The sequence below is a fragment of the Pseudochaenichthys georgianus genome, chromosome 3 (assembly GCF_902827115.2).
Source record: "Pseudochaenichthys georgianus chromosome 3, fPseGeo1.2, whole genome shotgun sequence".
In the NCBI taxonomy this organism is placed as follows: domain Eukaryota; kingdom Metazoa; phylum Chordata; class Actinopteri; order Perciformes; family Channichthyidae; genus Pseudochaenichthys; species Pseudochaenichthys georgianus.
Window position 1 is genome coordinate 23,823,314 of NC_047505.1, and position 23,233 is coordinate 23,846,546.

The following is a 23,233-nucleotide window of genomic DNA, read 5'->3' on the forward strand; positions in this document are numbered from 1 at the left end:
ATGATCACTCAAAGTCCAGTCCCAAGTCAAGTCAATTTCATTCATACCAAGATCACAATTCAAATGTTTCTCTCAAAGGGCTTTACAATCCGCACAGGAGTTGATACTCTGTCCTTTTAACACTTGGTTAAATTGAGCAAAAACTAAGACTCACAGTCTTGACACAAATGCTTTTCCTTTTAAGTAAGGTCTAATTTTGGAGTCAATCAGTCAAGAAGTCTCACATAACTCAGGTCTCAAGTCATTATTTGTTTAACTTGGGTTGGACTCGAGGCCAAGTCTCCCAGCTTTGTTGACAGCAGAGCATATTAGCAAACAACATATAGGTTTGTATTGAATCCCAGATTGCTCATGTTTCACTTACCTCTAGTACTGGCCCGGCCCCCAGGATGATCTGCTCCACTCCACTGGCAAAACCCTTCTGGCTGAGAGCGGTCAGATGATGGATGAGAAAGTTTGTGCTTTGCGTCTTCCCAGATCCACTCTCCCCAGATATAACAATGCACTGGTTTCTCTCCTTCTGCAGCATGGCGTGGTACGCCACATCCGCCACCGCGTAAATATGTGGCTCCAAATCTCCCAGCGTGTGGTTGTCATACATTTTTACATACTTGGGGTTGTAGATGGGCAGGAACTTGAAGGGGTTAATGACGATGAGAATGCTTCCGACATACGTGTAGATCTTTTCTTGGCGGAAGCGCGAGCGCAGGTTGTCCAGCAGCGAGCGCTCGTTGAGCTCCGGCAGGCAGCAAAGGTCGGCGTGGTCCCCCTGAGCCTCGGGCTGTGGCAGCAGGCCACGTTCCACCATGCGCCGGCGCTCCTCTGTGACCTGCAGCCACATCTGGAGGCTGCCCCCATAGTGAATCGAGCCATCCAGGTTCTTCTGCCTGAGAAGAAAGCGGTAATCTTCTCCACCAGACAGTGGCCGGTGCTCTAGTGCCACTCGGGGCCAGAGCATCATCCGCTGCACGGGGCAGTCGCTGGGGTTGAGAATCCATTCTTCCCCACCAAATTCCTTCACTTCAGCCAGAACATAACACCTGGTGCGGTCCAGCTGCAGGCGCTCAATGACGCGTTCGATGGCCTCAGCTGCTGTGGTGGTCTTGCGGGCGCTGATCGGGCAGTAGATGGTGCCCTCGGCTAGGGAGCCAGGGTAGATGCGCACGGTGAACTCTGAGTTCTCGAAGCGCGGCCGCCGGCCCAGGGTGCCCATGCCCCCGACGCCATCACGAGCACTCATGGCGGAGCAGGAGTTCCCATTAGCAGCAACTCTGCACAGACTCGTCCTTTACTGGGCTGGAGAGTCCACCGAGTCAAGACATTACCACTGTAAAGCAGAAGACAAAAGATTGATTAATACCCTGAGGATTTAAGTATGGGAGAAATATCACTTGTTTCTAAAAGAACACTGCATCCAGATTCCACACAAATAGATCCAACAAAATAAACACATCCAAGCACTAGCAGGACTTATCCGACACTGCAACAAAAACAGACTTCTACCAACTGTTGAATCAAACCTTCTGCAGTCTGCCAGATTACGAAACATGTCAGATTATGACGGACTCGATGTGCTATTATGTAATGTACTGGAAGGGCCACATCTTTTTTAGCAGGAGCCCCGACATGCATACTCATAAAGGATAAAGGATAAGTCAACGGGATCTACAGGATTACCATTAACACAAAAACACACACCCAAGCACACACTTAAGCCTTTGCCAACACAGAGAACAGCAGCTGCCACACTCTTTACTGAAGACACAATCACGCCATTCACAAGTACTCTCTATAATACACAGTGGAGGGGCGTCACGGGGTGAGGAGAGGCCACAGAGAGAGAGACGAGTGACAGAAAAAAACTCTGCTGCTCTGTGATTTATACGCTTTCATCTGCATTTAGACAGTTCTGTATTATGCATACAGTGAACTACATCGAAAAGATTCAAATAAAGTTGTTTTTGAAATCTCAATTCAATAGGAATGTTCATACAATACCCGCAACCATACAGTCGATAAAGGTTGGGCACAAATACTTTTACTGGCCATCATTATCTCTTAAACAATTATAACGGTTATATTCAGCATTGGATAGAATCAAAGTGGAGGTTAGGGCCATATGCGTCTAAGAACGCCCAAAAATAAGCCTTTAAACCAAATATCTAATGTCTCAAAAACAATCCACAGTGCCGGGCTGCAGGTGGGCCGTTGACTGTGTGGAACATTATGGAGGCTCTGTAACGGCCCGTCCACACTACAGCTTCAAAAACGGTTTCCAACGCGTCTGCCCATTCACTTTGAATGGGGTGATGTCACTTTTCGCCGAACTGCATTGTGGGAAGCAGAGCGGAGCTTTCCTGGCGTTTCAGGCTGCAAAAGTTGAGCAATGTTCAACTTTTGAAGCTTCTGAAGCTTTCGGTGGAAGCGTCAGCCAATCAAATCATATGCCAGTACAAGCTCTAGCCAATCAAACCGCTGCTTGTGTGTCGGGGGCGGGAGATTCATGTGATTGGTTGTTGGTCGAGCTTCAGACACGCCCAGCTCCAAGCTTTTTTTGAAGCTGGAGTGTGGACGGGCCGTAAGGCTATCATTGAATGAAGCTCAATGTTGCTTTGAGAGAATAATGATTTGTGTCACATGTGATGCCCTGATGAGGAAGACATATAAAAAAGGGGCTGGTGTTCATTCAAACCAAAACGAGTCTGTCAACCACAGATGAAGCCTGATGGCATTGCAGTCTTGTGTAGTATGAAATGTTCAATGAATTCCAGGAGTTGTTGTGTGTCACGCTGTCATTATGTTGAACGACAAGTTGACAGAAAGGGGTTCTGTCAACTCGCCTCGTCAAATTCTACGCCAACTCCTGATTGTCAAACAATGGGCATTAACTTGTGGCTATTGGCTGTCCTTTTCATGAAGGTAGGTACTAGGTAGGTAATGGCAACACACTATGTTACTAAGTTTCCCCTAACAAAGAAAGACGTTGTTGTGGAGGCATTTCCTCCTGGTCTATAAAGAGCTAAATGTGTGTCTTAAGTATCCCTCCCTCTTTTTAAAAGTTGTTTTATTCTGAGCCTCTGTTCCAAACGGATTATTTAAAGAATAATTAAATTGCTGATGCTGTATACGTCGATAACTGGGAAATCATTTTATATTTTCCTCTATAAAATGTCAGAACATCGTGAAAACGCCTGTTTTGTTTATAGTATACACAGCTGAGGTTGTGTCTTCAAATCTTCTGCTTAACAGTCCAACAAATATCTTGTTGACTATCATGTACAAAGACAATTTGAGAAGAGGGAAGTTGGGAACCAGAAAATATTAGGCAATTTTACTTTCACCAGGCCTTTAAGAAGTCTTATTAGTTTTTGTTTCCTTTATCTACATCTCTTTATAATAATGAAACACAGGCATCCCATCGAGTGATTTACTTTCTGAATTTGACAAGAAGATCAATGCACAATGTGATTGACTGAACACATCACAGCTGGATGAGCCGAGTCTACCAAACAGTCTGTTCAAGAGTGAAGCCCATTGCAACCTCTACTTTCTATAGATATGTCGTATTGAATTATTCATAGCTTTAACAACCCTTTTTACTTTACATGCATCATTATTATATTAACATATTGTGAATATCAGAATGTATTAAGAAGAAACATAATAGTTATCCTCTTCTGCTACCAAACTGGATGAGCTGCAGGACCACAGCAGAAGAAAAGGTGAAAACAGGAAATGGATCAAGGACTAGCGTAGTTGGTGGAGTACAAAGGGCTCCTGCACCCCTGGTCATTTCCTGTCGCCCCTTATCCAACCTCTCATGCCATGTGTCGCCTCAGCAACTTTAGTATGACCATGATGCGCACAAACACATGCACAGGACCTCTCCTCTTTTCACACACAGACACACACCCATGTGAGACAAAAACACACTCATCACCTCTTTTAACCTCAAACAATGCATCCAGACTGACTGAATTAAGCTGGAGCCAATGGCAAGTATTAACTGACTGTGATTAATGTATGTGTGTGTCTGTATGTATGTGTGTGTTTTGAGCAGCGAGTTATAGGGAACAGATGGCCAGCTCGCTGCTTAAAGGATAGGGAGGAGGGATTTAGGGTTGTGGCCATGCTGGCTGCTTCTCTGTTTACCATCACACGAGCACAAACAACTGACTGAAAGAAAATACTGAACATCTCACGATAACTATCAAGTATATCTGTCTGTTAATGCTTTACCATAAAACTACAGCCAAGAATGAAGGTCATGTGTGAAAAATCCAGCACATATTGGGGGTGGGATGATGTGATGGAAAGGTAGATTTTTATTTAACTAAATCGATTGAATGATTAGGTGAATTTAATAATGCTGTACAAATGCACTTTATTATTAAATAAATTGCATTCAGGGAACTAAAAGCATCACCCACAACAACGACAAATATATATTATCAAGAAGAAAAATGCAATGGGCTGCTCTGTTCTTCTGACGACAGACAAACAGAGCAGTCAAACTGTGTTTTTACTTAATCCTTGTTGACAAATATTTGGAGGATTAGTTTGAATAGATATACAATTAAGGAAGGAGTGGTTATCAGCCAGGATACATCATGTTGTTCCTGTAGTATCGAAAAAAAGAGGTCATGCTGTCAACAAAACGTTTGTCCTATCAGTGACAACAACCGCCCCAAATGTAGCCGTTCTTCAGGGGAATCATACAAAGTCAGGGGCGCCGCCAGGGATTTTGGGCGGCCCCATGAACATATATCACATTGGGCCCCAATTCACTCTCTGCAAGTGCCGGTGCTGCACTGCGTTTGGAGGCAGGACCAAACCATTACATGTAAATAGAGGGGGCTGTACAGAGGCTTTGGATCATTAACTTTTGGAAGAAAATAAGTTAAATGAATCGTAAGTTTAGTGAGTAATTTATCAATATAACGTTCTATTAATGTTAATTATTGAGGATTGATGAAAGGTTACCGTCAGTCACGGGCCCTTAGAATCGTCCTAAGTTTTCACCCCCTTACGGCGCCCCTGTACAAAGTCATTGTGAATGCTAATTATGTGTCCGAGAATGAAATATATTTGATTAGATGACATGTTAATTGTTAGACGCTTTTATCCAAAGCGACTTACATACTCAATACTGTGGGCAATCCCCACAGGAGCAATTTGGGGTGAACTGTCTTGCCCAGGGACACAACGACATGCTGACTGCAGTGGGGTTTGAACCTGTGACCCCCTGATCCCAATACCAACGCACTAGTCCACTGCGCCACATGCCTCCCTAGATAAGATATATTCTTCAGGCCTGCATGTACAAAAACAATATATGTGCCCTTGACTAGAAAAAAGGCTATCACTGTGAAGGGCAACCGACAAACTAAACTTTCAACCATAAATCACACTTGTTGCACTTTTTGGAAATCAAACAAATAATTCTGCACCTACACACAAACCCCCACATTCACACCCTCTATTAACAGCATTACTCACATTGTGCAATGAAAAAAACTATTTAAAGTAGCAAATCTACAGCCGGAGAGCTACAGTGGACGAAGAAGAGAAAATGTTTGAAGCATGATGTCATTGTGCATGTGTGTCTGCACGGTGCATTCAAAAGAAAAGGGTTTGAAGTAGATAAGCTCGAAGTTTGTGTCCGGAGGGAAGTGACAAAGCAGAATGGGGGAACAGCTGGAAGAGACCTGCAGCGGCCTCTTCTTCATCTCAGCCCTCCACGAACAACTGAACCAGAAACAGCTCTGGTTACATCACCTGAACGCTCAGAGATTAGGAATAGCTGTCAAGTAATCGGAACAGGAATCTGTTCAGCAGATCAGGACAGGCTCAATCTCAACTAAGATAATGACAAAGCTGGAAATCCCACAAAGCAAATACCTGATTTGTAAAACAAACAATACATGCATTTTTGCTTTGAGTTAAACTTCGGTCACATGTTATCCGAGTTGTTTGAACTTATCTGTACTGGGATCAGTGGCTTGAAAAAAAACCTGAAGCCTGAGCAAAACATGGAAACAATGGTGTGTTGTATTTAGGAAATACATAAGGAAGGCTCCCTTTTTCTTTATATGCAGTGGGTTTTGTAAAGTGTGCATTAAACAGGTGGACTGATTTTTAAACTGCATTTCATCAAATCATCTTTGTGAAGTGTTATAACCAACAACTGCACATTGTAAAGCTTTTGTAGGTCTGAGAATGTGATTTCTGAAAATAAAATACATTTTATTTTAATTTATTTTAATGTATGTACAAATGTAGACAAGTACACTCTGCATTATTGTCATTGGTGACATTAAACAGGTTGGACCATGTGAGTCAGACTCTTCAATGGCTGCCATTGTTGCACAGCAGTCAAGGATCAAGTTTGGTCAGCTTTCTACGATGTGAAGTCATCTTTCTGAAAAGCCTCACATGTTTGTGTGTCAGCGTCATCAGGGCCGAGCTTTTGCATGCACGGCTCATAATGTTGTGGTGACTCTTAATTGTACCTTTAACTACAAGGAATTTTAATGTGTTATACTAAGGCGTGCGAGTTGGCACTGGACTGTGAACTTTCACGTCTGGTCTACATAGTTTGTATGGGTCCATTTGCAAATGTGGAGCCACTTGTAGCTGATGTTTATTAGCTATATGTCAAAGATCATTTCTTACTGTGTCTATTTGCTTTGTGTCAGTTATAGAAATGAGTCTGCAAACAATTGTTGCTAAAAGCTGAAGCTCAGATCTGATCTCATTGTAGGGATGCCAGCGATTATTCGATTATTCGAATATTCGCTACAGTCTCCATAATCGAATATTATTTTTAAAAATCGATTTTATTTATATATTTTTTTTATTTATTTATGTTTTTTTTTCTGGCTTAGTTTCAACCAAAATATATATTAATATATATATGCTAATAGTAATAGTATTAATAATTGTAAATGGTCATTGGTCACACCACCAGTTTGTTTTACTGTAAACTTGGAGGAAGCCTGCGTGCAGAACAGACTGCTGCTGCAGCAGATACACACCGCCCCCACCCCCCCTCTCCCTCACACGTGCGACTAAAGATGAACAAAGCGGAAGCCGGCAGGTAAAAAGAGTTCCTCCTCGTGGAACTACTTCGAACTTACAAGTCCAAAGGAAGTTAAATGCAAGCTCTGCGAAAAGACGTTGGTCTATCACAGCTCAACCTCAACAATGCGTTCGCATTTGAGTGCGAAGCACGCCAAAGAGGTTACAGAGAAAGACGCAGCACAGCTGGCCATTACCAACTTCACTTCAAGGCCACGTCGTTGTGATGACATGCTTGTTTGTTGTTTGTACTGTTGAACATGTTCCAGTAAAGAAAACAACGGAATTCCTTTTTTTTTTTCTCCCGCGGGGTGGGGGGGGGGGTGGGGGGTCGGTCGAATAATCGATTATTATTCGCCAGGGCTGCCGAATAATCGATTTTGATCATGGTCAGTTTCTGGCAACCCTACCTCATTGGTGTCGGGGTAAATGGTAATTATAATAATCTTCTTTTGACTCCATCTGCACACAGTTTAACATTCATGCGAAATTCACAAGAGACTGAACAAACCCTTTCTGTAAGGTCAACTATTTAAGCCAAAGTCCAAAAAACAAGTAAATAAGTTAGTGTTTGTTTTTCCATTTATTCTTTTAATTGATAGACAAAAATGGTGCAATCAAAACAGTTCCAATAAAGAGGATACCATATATAATGTAATATGTCTTTATGTGCCAGGAATGTTGTATACGCTTCATTTGATAAACCTTGATTAATTAAAAAAAGGTAAATGCAGCCAAGCTAGAGGCCACTTAAATTCAATTCAAATGTGTTATGGTCATACTGTATGCACATAGCTACAGTGTAGAAATGGCAATGACAATCTTATGACCTGAGCTCCTCCAACAATCCAACATATATACTGTAAATAGAGTTTTTCACTGTAAATAGAGTTTGTAAACTGAACCCTGTACATTATGTTGTATGTCGTCCTTATTGTTGTTCTGTTGTTTTTATGTTACATGTGTAACTAATGTCCTGCAGGTCACCCTTGAAAAAGAGATCTTTTGATCTCAAGGGGCTTTCACCTGGTTAAATAAAGGCTACAAACAATATAATAAAATACAAAAATACAAAATAAAAAGTAGAGCAAAAAGTCTATATACATGTGAATGGAATATGATATGTACAAGAGCAGAATATGAAATGTATGGTTTATTGCGCGGATAACTATTTATATAAATAAGAATATTGCAAGTTGACAAACAGGAATGTGTATCGGGGCACTTAGCAGAGCTGAAGTTTCACTGGGTGTGTTCATAATTAATTAAATAATTGACACTATTGTGCTTCTTGAATTACACAAGGATGAGTGTTCAAAACTTTTTAAAGACCCGTTTGGCCATATTCATTTGACTTGTTTATAATTACTGCATCCACCGAACAGCTCTAACACTAGATACGATATTTTTCCAAAGTTGCCAGACAATTTAAGCTTGTTCCGAATAATAGTTTGTAGATTTTGTTGGTTTTCATTTCAACCATTAGACAATAAGGCATTTACACCATAAGTACTTAAGAACACTTGATGAAGCAACATGATTTGAAACCCTACAGGTAACTTTGAAGTGTTTGATGTTCTTAGCTGCTTTTATTGCTAGCTGAGTAAGTTGTTTCCTGTATACCTCTTTTTCATTTAGGAAGTATTTTGTAAAACAGAAACAGAAGGGTGTGTTTATTGGTTTATTAGTTTATTGGTGTCTACCTGTATGTGTGAAAGAAGGTGTTCATTATAGCAGTGCATTTCTGCACAGATAACACACAGATAAGGCACAGAGAGGCAGACTATGTTATGCAGTACACATACCACAGAGAAACTAATTTCCCTGCTTTTAATAGGGCTACACTGCCTTCAAAAACAGGTCCAACCCCCCTCAATGTTACAGGCAAAGGAAATTGCACTTCACACATAAAACACATACAGTATGAGCAGCCATAAAAACAACTGTAAAGAAAAAAGGAACGAACACAAGCTGCTGAAAAAAAGAATGTACTTTGATTGTCATATGGAAGATATACTGAACATGCTACAAAGAAAAGAAAATGACGCCTGAAGCATTTCCTGTAAAATAACTTCACATAATCTACTAAGAAGACATGTTGAGAGCAGACGGTTAAAACATGGTATTCCTTGGACGAATTGAGTCCGATTGGTTGTACCCCTAATTTAAGAATCAGGCTTCATTTCTGCAATATTTAGTTGTTGATGTATAAAACTCTTACCAGAGAAGATAAACTGACATCTTAAACTGAACTTCCTGCAGAACAGACACCATGTTGTCTGTATTTTCTAGCTATTTGTCCTCTTTTCTTCTTACTTTCAAGTCCTGGTGAGATTGCCAAAAGTAACTGTCTTTTTCTCTTTTTGCCAACACTGTTGAGGGTGTTTCCATCCAGTTTGAACAAACCATTGAAGGATTGTGACCTGTGTTTCTGCTATCAGGATTATGGAAAAATGACAGGCCTAATTTCCATGAAACATGGTGGAAGGATGAAGCATGTGCCAAGAAAGAACCCATTACATTTTGGAGTGGATCCAAATCACAGCGTTGATGCACAAATGTAATCTTTGTTAACATTTCGGAATAGGGTACTCTGAGCATTAAAAAAGGCATTTCACCCATCTTCTTTGTAGTGTCCATGTCATTTTAACATTAAGACTTAAAGTCCATGAACGCACTGAAATAAAGAAAAACAGCAAACTGGGACTGAGTGCCATTCTAGTTTTCACATGTTAACATCATTTTCAGATGTATCCCTTTATAGTGTGGACATTGCTTCAGAGTGCAGTTGTATTATGAAAGGAACAGAGAGGTCAGCTGATTGATGAGTGGCAGTGGATGGGCCATACGAGAACCAACATGTCCAACAACTGCGCACACACACATAATTACAGCTCACCATTCCCAGCCCCGAATGTATCAATGTGTAACCCAACTCTGCCGCTGCAATGTCCCACAGAAAGAGTTCACCTTCAGCCTGGAGGCGACACTGTAGCCGACAGAGAGCGGCGTTGACCTTGTCAAGTAAAGAGCTACAATTCTTCTGCGTGTTTTGAACCTCTTGTAACAAGATGATAGTTGTGGAAACAGAGTTAGTCAACTAGTTAGCTTATTAGATCAAACTTTTCCTTAACAATTGCGATAGTTGAAGACATTTACCAAGGAAAAGGTTTCTCGAATGTGAGGATTTTCTGTTTTTTGGCCTGGTCACAGCAACAGCCGTCACTTCAAAACAAGAACACAGACTATTTTGGTTCGCCTACATAAACAAACTGAGAAACGAGTAACTTTTGTGAGAAAAACCACAAAGGTGATTGAGAGATCTCTCAAAGCTAGCTACTTACTGTTCCAGCTTGCTAGCGTGTTAGCTGTTGGCTCATGAAAAGGAGTTTGCCAAGTTCCAACGTCAGTAAGCCTCTAGAAAGAAACACTTCAGGAGGACACACCGTTTATTTTCACCGTCACTTTGTTGGCATGAAAAGCTTTAAAGGTCCCATGTCATGGCCATTTCTACTGATCATAATTCCATTGTTGAGGTCGACTAGAATAGATTTATATTGTGCAATTTTCCAAACTCACATTGGTTTCTCATACAGCATCTCTGTATAGCATGTGTATTCACTCTGTCCTAAATAGGGGTGCAACAACTAATCGACTTAATCGATTACCAAATTAGTTGCCAACTAATTCAGTCGTCGATTCGTTGGTGACGTCATCACGTGTGTTTTACGCGCCGTTAAGCTCCAACGTTATTGGTCTTTTTATCGGTACTGGAGACATTTAAAAAAAATATGTCATGTATTATTGCTACAAAAGCATTATATCGCAGTCTTAGTGTCGCCAACTCGTTTCTAATATGCAAAAAGACAAAAATATACGTCTATGGTGTATTTTCGATCTTTCCAATCGAGACGAGAGATCTCTCTCCCCGTCTGTGTGCGAGGGGGCGGGGCAGTTTACACACACGCGGCTGCTACATGCAGCAACACACTGCGGGGATGGCGGAGAGAAGCGCTCCGAGGTGTGGTTAAACTTTACCCGTCTCGATGTGGACAATGCTCGTTGCCAAAAGTGCAATAAGACTTTAGCATGTAAGGGTGGTAACACCAGCAATTTGTCTAAACATTTAGCAAAAGTGCTCCACATCCAGACGGAGGAATGCACCGGGTTCAACTGTCTTTCTAGAAGCTCTGTAGCCCCGTCCACGAGTAAAGTTTCCACGTCAGGTGTTATGTATGCTAGCAGCAACACACAGAGTTAACTACATTATACAAACATGGGTTAATGATTAGAGGTAACTGAGTTATTTATTTTGTTAAAGTTGCAGCTATTCTGTTTACAATTCTGTCATCACATTATTTAATACGATTTGTTAAAACACTTTCTTTTGATGTGAAATATTATTTATTTAATTTAAATAAAAACCTATGTTAATTTTGTTCACAATTTGTTTAGTTAATTTATAATATATGTATTTTTGAATCAAGTATTCATCTTTATTGTCTTCATTGTTAGTTTCCACATGCCTAAAACAACCTCAAGCTAAATCTAAAAGTTGATGGCTAAATAAGAGCGTTTGAGAAATTGTGCAAGGCGTAATAGTCCGAATAGTCGATTATCAAATTAGTCGTTTGTTGCAGCCCTAGTCCTAAACGGCTTGTTGGAGCTCCTGCCCCCCCTCCCTGTGTGTGTACGGAGCTCCGCGGAGCACCGAGGCTGAGAAAAGATAAGACTGAGATTGTGAGTGTGAGTGTGAGTGTGAGTGTGTGTGTGGAGCTCCGCAGCGTTACGTCAGCATGCCCCGGAAGACAAAAGATGTGTTAGAGTTGTACTCGCTACAGGGTATTCTTAGAGGGTTTGTGACTGCAGACCGTTCACATGCAGAAAGCTACATAACACACAAGGGGGCGGGTAATAACCAGAAAAGCATGTCATGGGACCTTTAATTTATCTACTGTATGTTTTAATGTATTGTGAATAACTACATGATTGGACGGTTACCTTAGATATAATATGTTTTGACCTTTTATAGGTTAGACAAAATCAGTTAGGTGTAGTAAATTATCAACACATTAATTAATGAAAACATGTTATTTATAGCCCAAGGGTCACCTTGAATTGAAGCAGAAATATAAAGCGTAAAGGTGATTCGTTTAATTATTTGTAGCTCTGACTATAGTTGTGGACCCTACTGTTTTCAAACCATTTCCTTTGATGAAGTGTAAACACCATTAGTGGACCATACCAATAAGGCTGCTCCAAAGTGGATGGTTGACATGTTATTTATTTTCTAGACTGTGTGGTAAATTGACTGTAACATGAGGATATGGCACAGCAGCCAAGTGTAACTTCTCCCTGTAATTAACTCACTGGTGAATGACCATGTTTGACGCTAATATCGGTCAATGGAAACGGGGAGTGCAGGATGCCAACGCTGTAGTCAGCGTCTTTAACATTTCAAAATTACACTTAATGCTTCTTTAAAAGCTCATATGTATAGAATACGCTCATTGCAGAACCTGGGCTTTTTTCCCCGCACCAGTAGATTTGCCAACAAGGGAATATCTTTCTCGGAGTATAGTCTTTACAGTCTTTAAAAGCAGCTCTCCTTCTTGAAATTATATTTTAAAGTGATGATGACAACTGATCTGTAAGTTCTGTGCACTCTTAGAGGAATCTATTTTGTTCTTTTAATAAAATATTGATAAATTAACATTTCCTATAATTTAAAACAAAAATTACAAATGTTTGAAAGCACTCCAAAGAAACAGTATTTGGGCAAATTTGGGCATTTCTTTCATGGTGTAAAAATAACCAGACCTCATATCACAGGAAGTGTCTACACAGCGAGTATTTCACAGTGACAAATAAACAGAGCTTCTTAAGACAAGCCTCAAACAATTAGAGCAATATCACCTGAAAATAAAAACATCAATAACGCCCTAATTTGTAGCTCAGCTAGATGTACCACTCTGATGAACCATTAAAGAGATATGAGTAGGGGAAGCTTTAAGGGACTGGAAGTGAGCATCCCTCCTAGGTTTGTTGACAATTAAAGCCCACAAGGAAGACTTGTCTTTTTATTTGTTCATGCACTGACTGTAACATGGTTTCAGGGCCTGCAGTGCAATACAGTCTCACATGCTTTACTACCTGTGTTGTGCACTCACACGGCTCTCAGGTCTCTCTCTAACTACTAATGAGTAGGAAGTGGAACATGAGCTCTGACCGAAACGTTCAGAGCACCAGCAAAGAGTGAGAAAAGAGACAGAGTCAGAGTCAGAGTCAGAATCAGAGTCAGAGTCAGAAGAAGAAGAAAAAATCAGAGCAAAGAGGATGTTAGTGAAATCTGATCCGTGGGAAAGTGAGTGAAAAATACGTTGAGACAACCTAGCTGCAGGCCAAGACATAGCTGTATATAATGTTCAACAATTTGTCTAACAACCAGATTATTCCACCATGTTGGCTATCAGTTGTACCCTCAGAGCTGAGAGATTATGAGAAGATGTCCAGGAACCACAGCAAAAGCCAACATTTCCCACCTACATTCTGACCACAGGTCACCTTAATGCAAACAAAAGGGAGACTACCTGATGTAAGGATACATTTCCCCTTCATCAGCACATTTTCAATCCAAACACATTTCATTATTTATATAAAACCTTTCTGGAGAGCACGACATTTGCTACATTCAGTGTGTCAAAATGTAAGGACTTGTTTTAAATATCACATTATAAAATAAATGTCTTTGGGTTTTGGACTCTATTTGACTAAACTGTGAATTGATTTATCATCAGGACAGTTGACGTTTTATTCGATAATGTAACGAATACTTGGTTGTAGCCCAACAACCAAGATAACATTTATATTACACTTGCAGCCCATGCTACTAGGTTTCAGATGTTGTATAAATATTATACAGTATTTTACAGACTGAATTTTGAAATGATCAACAAAAATGTAAAGCAAATAGGTTACATACAGGTTTTTACCTAGGAAGACAAGGTACACTGAACCGATACACTTAACTGATGTGCATTTAAGAAAGAGGAATAGTTTCGGCGAAAACTAAAAAAGTACAGTACCATGGGGTCAGATTAGAATTTTCCAAAGGGGGGTTCGTTTAGCATGAAACACTTGAAATAACTACAGGATGAGTTAAAAAAGAAAGTAAAAGAAAGTGAGGTCATAGAAAACTATTTCTGCTAAAAAGTTAGCAATGATTGAGAGTCAGACCTAAACATTTCAGATGTGTGTGTATCTCACCCCGCACTGTAACTTTTATTCATGTACCTTTGTTATTCATGTTTTATTATCTTTGCTTTTAAATTTGTGTTTTTAAAATGCCATTTTATATCTTTGCTTTTAAATGAGTGTTTATAATATGTTTCTTAATGCTCTTAATGTCTTTCATTTTTGTAAAGCACTTTTACAAATTGCCTTGTGTTGAAAGGTGCAATATAAATAAACGTGCCGTGCCTATGGAGCTATAGCCTTGAGGAATACCAGAGGCCTGTACTACGAAGCCGGATTTTCGCCTAGCCGGCTAACTTCAGGGAAAACTCTGGGTTTCCAATCCTACGACGCTGGTTCTCTTTTTAGCGGGCTAGATCTCCATGGCAACTTTTGCTGAGCGAGCGGCTAACCTGCTCCGGAGCAGGTTAGGTTGCAGGCTAAGAGCTCAACTCTCAGTGAAAACACTGCCTGCTGACCAATCAGAGCTCAGTGTGCGGAGTTTAAAGCGATCAAGTCATATTACAGGAGAAAGGAAATAGCCTACAGTTTAAACTGCCGTTGCAGGAAAGACGGCCGGCACAAATCACAGACTGTGTGAACGTGAACATTAATAGAATATCACCTCCCATCTTCAGAGCAATCTGACTATTATAACATTAGCGTTAAGAAAGCTTACTTAAATATCGGCCACAACATAAGTAACAGTATAGTCCGCGGCATATCAGTACAGTCCGCGGCATATCACATCATAATGTATCATATATTTCCTTATCTGAGTCAGCTTCTTGAGCCGTATCTGGCCGTGCAACACTCAGTGTCACATATGCAGAAGTATTATTTTAAGCAACACATGAAGTTGACGAAACACTCGAGACAAATGTAATTAAAGTCAGATCGTGTCTTGATCGTTGATCGTGTCGTGGCAGTGATATCATAAACCTGTTAATGTACGCATTCAAACACTTTTTCTGTTACCAGCTGTATTCACCTTGCAGGTGCAGCTCTGTGGCTTTTATCCTGGATAAAGTGTTTAAGTCATGGATGTTTAAAGTTTAACTTCTTCATATGTCTAATATTATAGTTGACTTTTCATTCAGGAAGTATGACGCTGCGCTGTCAGTACGCTTCTCCATGTTTGTGATTGGTTGAATGCTCCAGATACCACCCCTTTCATGTGAACGTGCAACTAACTAGATAGGACACTGCTGGCTTGAGCGATCCACTTGATAACCTGTGTCATAGGATCGTTTAGCGAGAGCGCGTATTATGGCCCCTACACACGGTGGCGTGCGTTGCCGCTTGGCGGTGGGCGTGTCTTGAGCTTGGGGAGTCAACGCGAGCAACCCGACCAACAACCAACCACATGAATGTCCCGCCCCGGACATACAAAGCAAAGCATTCATGCTACATCCATGCTGGCTAAATATACTGTCTATGCTTGCTAGCTGTCCATTCAAACGAAGTACACTGGATATAAACTCCCCAAACAAGCGAAAACCTACCAGTTTCCCCCACTGTCTCTGCCACCTCCCCCCATGCCTGGCTCCTCCGGTTTGTATCCCTGTATGTAAAGAGGGACGGGTCATAGAGTACCGGGTGATTCCCTACCGCCACGATAATGTCCCTTTGTTGACATATGGGAAATAACTGCGGTCTGGCTCTCCCAACATACACCCGGTTTGATTGACTAGTGCTTGTACTGTCAGATTTACATACGAGGGATTTGATTGGCTGACGCCTCCGTCGAGGCGGCAAAAGTAGAACATTGCTCTACTTTTGCAGCGAGCACCTCGAGAGAAGCTACGCTTTGCTCCCACAATGCAGTTCGGCGAATCGTGACGTCACCCCATTCAAAGTGAATGGGCAGAAGTGTTGAAGCGGCAACGCACGCCGCCGTGTGTAGGGGCCGTTAGGGGTGTAACGGAGCGTCCACACTACAGCTTCAAAAAAAGCTTGGAGCTGGGCGTGTCTGGAGCTTGGGGATTTTATTCAAGCAACACGACCAACAACCAATCACATGAATCTCCCGCCCCCGACATACAAAGCAAAAAACCCCGGGGATTGTATGGGAGCAATATATATATAAACTCCCCAAACAGGCGAAAACCTACCAGTTTCCCCCACTGTCTCTGCCACCTCCCTCCATGCCTGGTTCCTCCGGTTTGTATCCCGGTAGGTGAAGAGGGCCTGGTCATACAAAACCGGGTGATTTGCTACGGCGATAGTTAGTTAGTTTCTCCTCCAACTTTTTTTGAAATGTAGAAATGAACGGCGGGATATCTCTCCCAGCTTAGACACGGTTTGATTGGCTACGGCTTGAGCTGTCAGATTTTCCGAAACGGGATTTGATTGGCTGGCGCTGGCTACTCCGCCGTCTCCGGCGGAGACGGACCGCTCTGCTACCCACAATTCAGTTCGGCGAAAAAGCGAGGCAACGTGACGTCACCCCATTCAAAGTGAATGGGCAGATTGGAGTTGTCGACGCTGTAGTGTGGACGGGACATAATGGTTCACAGAAGTCACAGTTCGGTTCGTACCTCGGTTTGGAGGTCACGGTTCGGTACAACAAGAAAAAGCAAAAAAAAGTCCCAAATGCATAATTCCAGGTTTGTTGTTATTTATGTTTGAACAGTACTGCAAGTTTCAGTTTAAAAATAAAGAACTCTGACATTTTGAATAATTAACTGTATTAAACAGTTAAAAACAAACCACAAACAGCACCACACACACTCAGATGGCCATAGTATCTATAATGGCTGATGTCAAACAAAAAGGTTTCATCAAGCTGTAAAACTAAAAAGAATGTCTTGAAAATATGACATCATAAATAATAAGAAAGTGTTTCAAGAGCGCAAAGTCGTTGAAAAACATATGCCAAAAGCTATTATTTATTTATTTTGGTCTCTCGGCTCTCATGTCTATTGGCTTCTTAAAAACAGCGGGGATCAGCTGTTGAACTGCTGTTGTCTTTTGCTGGGCTCCGGTGATTGGCAAATCTGGGTGATGCCTTCTGATATGATTTAGCATGTTTGGCGTGTGTTCCATTAGCATACCGCACCGCTGTAGAACAACGGCGACACACAGTCCTTGTCCGATCCACCACTCGTCCGATCCACCACTCGCACACTTAATCGTTATTGTAGTCCACAGGGAACCCGAAATGTTCTCACACAGCTGATTTAAAAGAAGCAGGTGGGTTCTAGCTCCTGTTATCTGAAATCGCCATACTAACTTTTCTTCTTCTTGTATTTTGTTCGTTTTGTTGTTGTGTTTCTTCTTGTTCTTCACTTGTTGTTTAAGGGCGGCTGGCAAACAGCTTTTAGGCGCAATACCGCCCCCTGGATTATATATAGTGTAGTGGATGCTGCCCTGAATGACAGACTTTTTTCCCACTCGTAAAAAAAAAGGCGTATTCGCCGTGTGACTGCGTGTGCCGAACCGTGACGTCCGAACCGTGACGGTACGGGACGAATACGGATACCGTTACACCCCTAGCGCATATGTTTTGGATTAAGCTAACCGGCTAACTCAAACATATCAGGTTATGTTGAACCGGCTTCGTAGTACAGGCCTCTGGTGGGTGAAATAAATGTGTACTGTATTGCTTTATTTAGCTTCAGTTTGAGTTCATTGTTTAAGATCACTGCAGCATTTTAAACATAGGTAAGATATGTGGATAGCTTCATAGCTTATTACAGGAACCAGGAAACCAATTAGGTGATGAAAGGAAATGTTTACCGAGTTGGATTCATGGAAAAAAAAAATTGTAAATTACAACGCGTTCCCCTTTTTTCTGCAGGTATTTAAGGTTACAGAAGGTGTGTTCCCCAGAGTCAGTGAGCCTGGCTGGAACAAGTCCTCGCTGGAATCACTGTCCACACCATAATTAAAAATGACTGAAGGCCTCTCCGGCCCGCCTGTGCACTCAGCAGAGGATAACTGTGGCCGGTCACTCTTAATGAAGCGCTGGGCCGACACCAACTCCCTCCACATTCCACCCACACCAAAATATGACACTGGAGGAAGTGCCGTGTGTGTGCGCTAAATAAATAGGCGAACTTTGGTGTGTAGGACCTATCATTGTTGTTGCCTGAGGTGGACTAGAGAGAGTGGAGCGAGAAAGCAGAGGAAGGAAATTAATACAGGGCAGCAGTTCCAAGGACAACATTGCTAAAAGAAGTTGCAAAACATTGCATGCTACTGTTATGTGCTGTAATACCCAAAACGTGTGTCTTGTTTTGTCTGACGCAGTATTTTAACAGATCGGGCTGGAAGAATAATATAGTAACAAATGTTCTAAATCCAACCGTTGCAAGGTTAAATAAAAAGCTCCGTTAGATTAGTGCTAATGGACAAATGGAGGATAATAAGGGATAGAGGCTGGATGAAATGAGGACATGTCGGTGTACTTCTATTATTATTCATTTAGGTTAATAATGGTGACTATGCAATGCAACTTGGGAGTTTCTATTACAAAAAAAGAGCACTAGACACTGTGGGAGTCAACTGCACCACTCCTCTGTTGTTGCCATGGAGAATTCCACTTCCTGTGTCCACTCCCAGGACAATGACAGTAGCTTTGAGTGAGACAGGAAGTGTAGTTCACGGGGCTTCAACATAACAACACCATAACAACCCCATCATGGCATTGTTGAGACATTTCTATTTCTATTTGTAAAAGACGCCCATGTCATATTGATCATTAAAGTCTCTTGTTAAGTAAGATAGATGTTGTTTGTTGAGTTGACTTCTTGATGAAAAGCATTTGTTTGCAGCATTGATTACAAACTCTGCATGAGACACATATATGACTAATGAGTTTTGGATAAAATTGGCATTCAAGACCTTACATGCAGCCAAGTTTGGAGGCAAACAATGGAGTCAAACTTGAGCCACATTGAAACGGCGCCAAATACAAATGTGTATATATTTAACTGCAGCACTCTCACTTCTGAGTGTAAACATTAGGGAACACAGTGTTTCCCACAGATCTGAAATATACTTGGGGGGGTGGTGGTAGCGGGGGGAGGGTTGAGGTGACGTGCAACAACATTAATCTTTCTGTTGATCGCTTGTTAGCAGACCCTTCACACGATGGCAGAGCGAACAGGTACAGGCAGGTACTACCCAAATAAACATATGGACATGGGTTACTATTTAAAAAAAATAAAAATGGTAAATGTATTTAGGAACCTATCAATGTGATTTTAAGTGGGGTTGGACCTCATATCCTCTAGGGCAGGGATGGGCAAATGGCGGCCCGCGGGCCGCATGCGGCCCCCACCTCCTCTTCCTCGGCAGGCCACATCATGTAGACAGCCAGTCACCCTGTGTGAGGCAGGCCACTTAACAGGCCAGGCCATCGGGAAACCCCCCGGTCCTCCTGATGGCCAGTACGGGACTGGGTACAGGAGGCGTAGAGCGAGGGATCATTGTCCACAAGTTAATCGATCGCAGATGGCGTCGTGGTCACCGTCGAATAAAAAAATAAAATAAAATATTATACAAAATAAATAAATTTAAAAAATACCTAAATGGCCCCCCCAAGTATAGTCTATGTGTGGAAACCCCTGGAACAAAAATAATAGAAACATAATAACAAAACGGGTGTGACAGGATTGCCGACTCCACAGGGTACACGTTGGTCTTGCTTACAACCTTAAAGTAAAATCCTGTAATTAGGACACAATTTCATCATAAACCAACACCCAAACAAAGCAATTATCCAGCTGCAATATGTTTTTCGAGCTTTGAGGATGGTTTCATACAGTTTTTCCTGTTTCTAGGGTGCAGACGCAACGGAGGATACGTCCATTTCAGCTGATCCTGAAACACATCTTCTAAACCAGTTGCCCGTCTCCGACTCTGTTTGTTTCTCAATTGCGAGGAAAGCTGCTCCAGAGCCACTATTTAAAGGATACTACGTCATCGAGTCCCGCCGAGGGACTGTTCCAATGTCCAGGATACTTGGAGTTCTACCGAGGCCGGCGTACTTTGTTGCGGGAAATGTTGAGGCTGCACATGTTTAGACTCCACAATGCTTTGCACACGAACCAATTTCCAAATCTGTGAAGGAAATCGTGCTCCATTTAAGGCGGGGCCTCGCATATGACGCACACCTGTTAGCCTGTTCCACAATTCTTCATTTTCGGAGGCTAGGAAGGATTCTTACCTCGCTTCTGAAACAAGTGACTCGGAAGACATGTGCTACCAAGCAAGCGTCCTCGATATTGAGAAACACCCTCTGTCTGCTGCCGTCTTGCTCGAAAATACTCGTCTTTTTTGCTCAACCCAGACTTTATTTAGATTACGCACTTCTAAAGTAAGATCTCTCAGCTAAGTCTCTTGAATATCATAAAATTATATTTATCCAACCAAATAACGAAGATAACACTTGCACAAAGCAAGATATATAAAGACTGACAATGCTCGAGTAAACCAAATGTTATTTAAAGCCCAAAAACGTAAAGAAATGTGACCTAATGCTTGGTTCACTGCTATCAGAAGCTAATCTTGTATAGTGTGCTTCAAGGAAACCACTTGTGATTGTAATGAAAAGCTTCAGCACGTAACAGAACAAGAGCATGATACATCTCATAATTATAGAAAGAGAAAAGTTGTTTTCCGAATAAATCTGGTAAGCATGAAAAACACTTCTCGTCATTAATCTTCACAGATGTATTGCTGTTTTATGGGGAATAGTGTGTGTGCAGTTTTCCTGTGTCTCCCTTTACTCATACTCTATCATTGCCTGAATTAGAGTCTGATTAAGCTACTGTAATTGGAGAAATGTGTATATCATGTAATGTTAGACTGCTGAACGACAACGTAAACTGTTGAGTCTAAAACAAGGCCGTTGCTCTTTGACTGACCTCACATTTAAATTGTATTGTTTTAGAGAGCGGAAAAATTTGTTTTTCCTTTCAGACTCTGGAAATATCAATATGACGCTGCACGGTCTACTTTTGGCCAGTGGAATTGGAAAAATACACCGCCCCGCAATAAAAAAGGACGGCAAATGGAAGGCACATCATAAACATCTGTTGTTTTAAAGAGGAATTAAGTGTTTAACTTTAATGTTTCGCTCTGATATGGTTCCAGAAATGTAAATCATGACTTCTATTTCCTTGAAACATAACCAGACGGTCCATTCAATCCATACAGGCGGTTTTTACGCCGTGTTTTCAGTGTGTGGAATAGAAACATTTAAATAAAGGGGGGCTTTGATCCCAAGTAAATGTGAACTTTGGTAACAATATCCATCCATCCATCTTCTCCCGCTTATCCGTGGTCGTGTCGCGGGGGTAGCAGTTCCAGCAGAGAGCCCCAAACTTTCTTTTCCCTGGCGACATCAACCAGCTCTGACTGGGGGATCCCAAGGCGCTCCCAGGCCAGCGAAGAGATATAATCCCTCCTCCTGGTCCTAGGTCTACCCCTTGGTCTCTTCCCAGCTGGACGTGCCTGGAACACCTCCCTAGGGAGGCGCCCAGGTGGCATCCTAACTAGGTGCCCGAACCACCTCAACTGGCTCCTTTCGACGGGAAGGAGGAGCGGCTCAACTCCGAGTCCCTCCCTGATGACCGAACTTCTCACCTTATCTCTAAGGGAGACACCAGCCACCCGGCGGAGGAAACCCATCTCGGCCGCTTGTATCCGCGATCTCGTTCTTTCGGTCATGACCCATCCTTCATGACCATAGGTGAGGGTAGGAACGAAAATGGCCCGGTAGACAGAGAGCTTTGCCTTCTGGCTCAGCTCTCTTTTCGTCACAACTGTGCGGTAAAGCGACTGCAGTACCGCTCCCGCTGCTCCGATTCTCCGGCCAATCTCACGCTCCATTGTTCCCTCACTCGAGAACAAGACCCCAAGATACTTGAACTCCTTCACTTGGGGTAAGGACTCATTCCCTACTTGGAGTGGACAGTCCATCGGTTTCCTGCTGAGAACCATGGCCTCAGATTTGGAGGTGCTGATCCTCATCCCAGCCGCTTCACACTCGGTTGCGAACCGATCCAGTGAGTGCTGAAGGTCGCAGACCGATGAAGCCATTAGAACCACATCATCTGCAAAAAGCAGTGGTGCAATCCTTAGTCCACCGAACTGCAGACCCCCTCCACCACGACTACGCCTCGAAATCCGATCCATGTATATTACAAACAGGATTGGTGACAAAGCGCAGCCCTGGCGGAGGCCAACCCTCACCGGAAATGGGTCCGACTTACTGCCGAGGACCCGGACACAGCTCTCGCTTTGGGAGTACAGAGATTGGATGGCCCTGAGTAGAGACCCCCTCACCCCATACTCCCGTAGCACCTCCCACAGTAACTCCCTGGGAACTCGGTCATACGCCTTGGTAACAATATGATTCATCTAAAGTTCATGGTTGTTTAATCAGACTCTGAGAATAATGTTAAAGGAAATAAAACATCATAAATGGTTTCTCGTAATGTTAAAGGCACTAGGAAGTCCTACCGATATATCAGCCAATTGAAGCCAAATGCAGATATCAGTAATGGCGTATTTGACCAACTATAAATGAAGAATTAGGGTTACAGAGTCATCAAATATGTGTTTTTCCACCAAAAAGAAGGGACATGTTTATTTTTCAACTTTGAAATGTCTTGCTTGGTTATTATTTCTTGGTCTCACTTTCAAGGGTCCACCGGTCTCAAAACCTGTTGGTCAATACTAAAAAGTTTAGTATCAATTAAGCAAACTGGTACAAATGTAGGCAGAAGTTACTGAGGTATTATGAAGCAGCATCGGAAGAGAGGGTAGATAAAAGAAGAGGAGGGTGGAGAAGGAGAGGAAGACTGTGCGGGACTAGGAGGTATCATTGAACCAGATTACGCACACTCCATTTCCCACTCAGAAAGGAAGTCTGTTGGGCCAAACGGACCCATTCAGGCGGCCCTGG

At 42.2% G+C, this 23,233-nt stretch overlaps 1 protein-coding gene across 6 annotated transcripts in view; it reads right to left on the reverse strand.

The window, feature by feature from the left end:
* The window catches only part of myo9aa (myosin IXAa), a 124,938-nt gene that overhangs the window by 89,882 nt on the left and 11,823 nt on the right, over positions 1 to 23,233 (reverse strand). For all 6 annotated transcript variants that reach the window (XM_034107044.1, XM_034107062.1, XM_034107069.1 and 3 more), the window contains exon 2: positions 365 to 1,327. In XM_034107044.1, coding sequence (XP_033962935.1) covers positions 365 to 1,240 — 876 coding nt within the window. In that variant the 5' untranslated portion in view covers positions 1,241 to 1,327. The remainder of the gene's footprint in view (positions 1 to 364; positions 1,328 to 23,233) is intronic.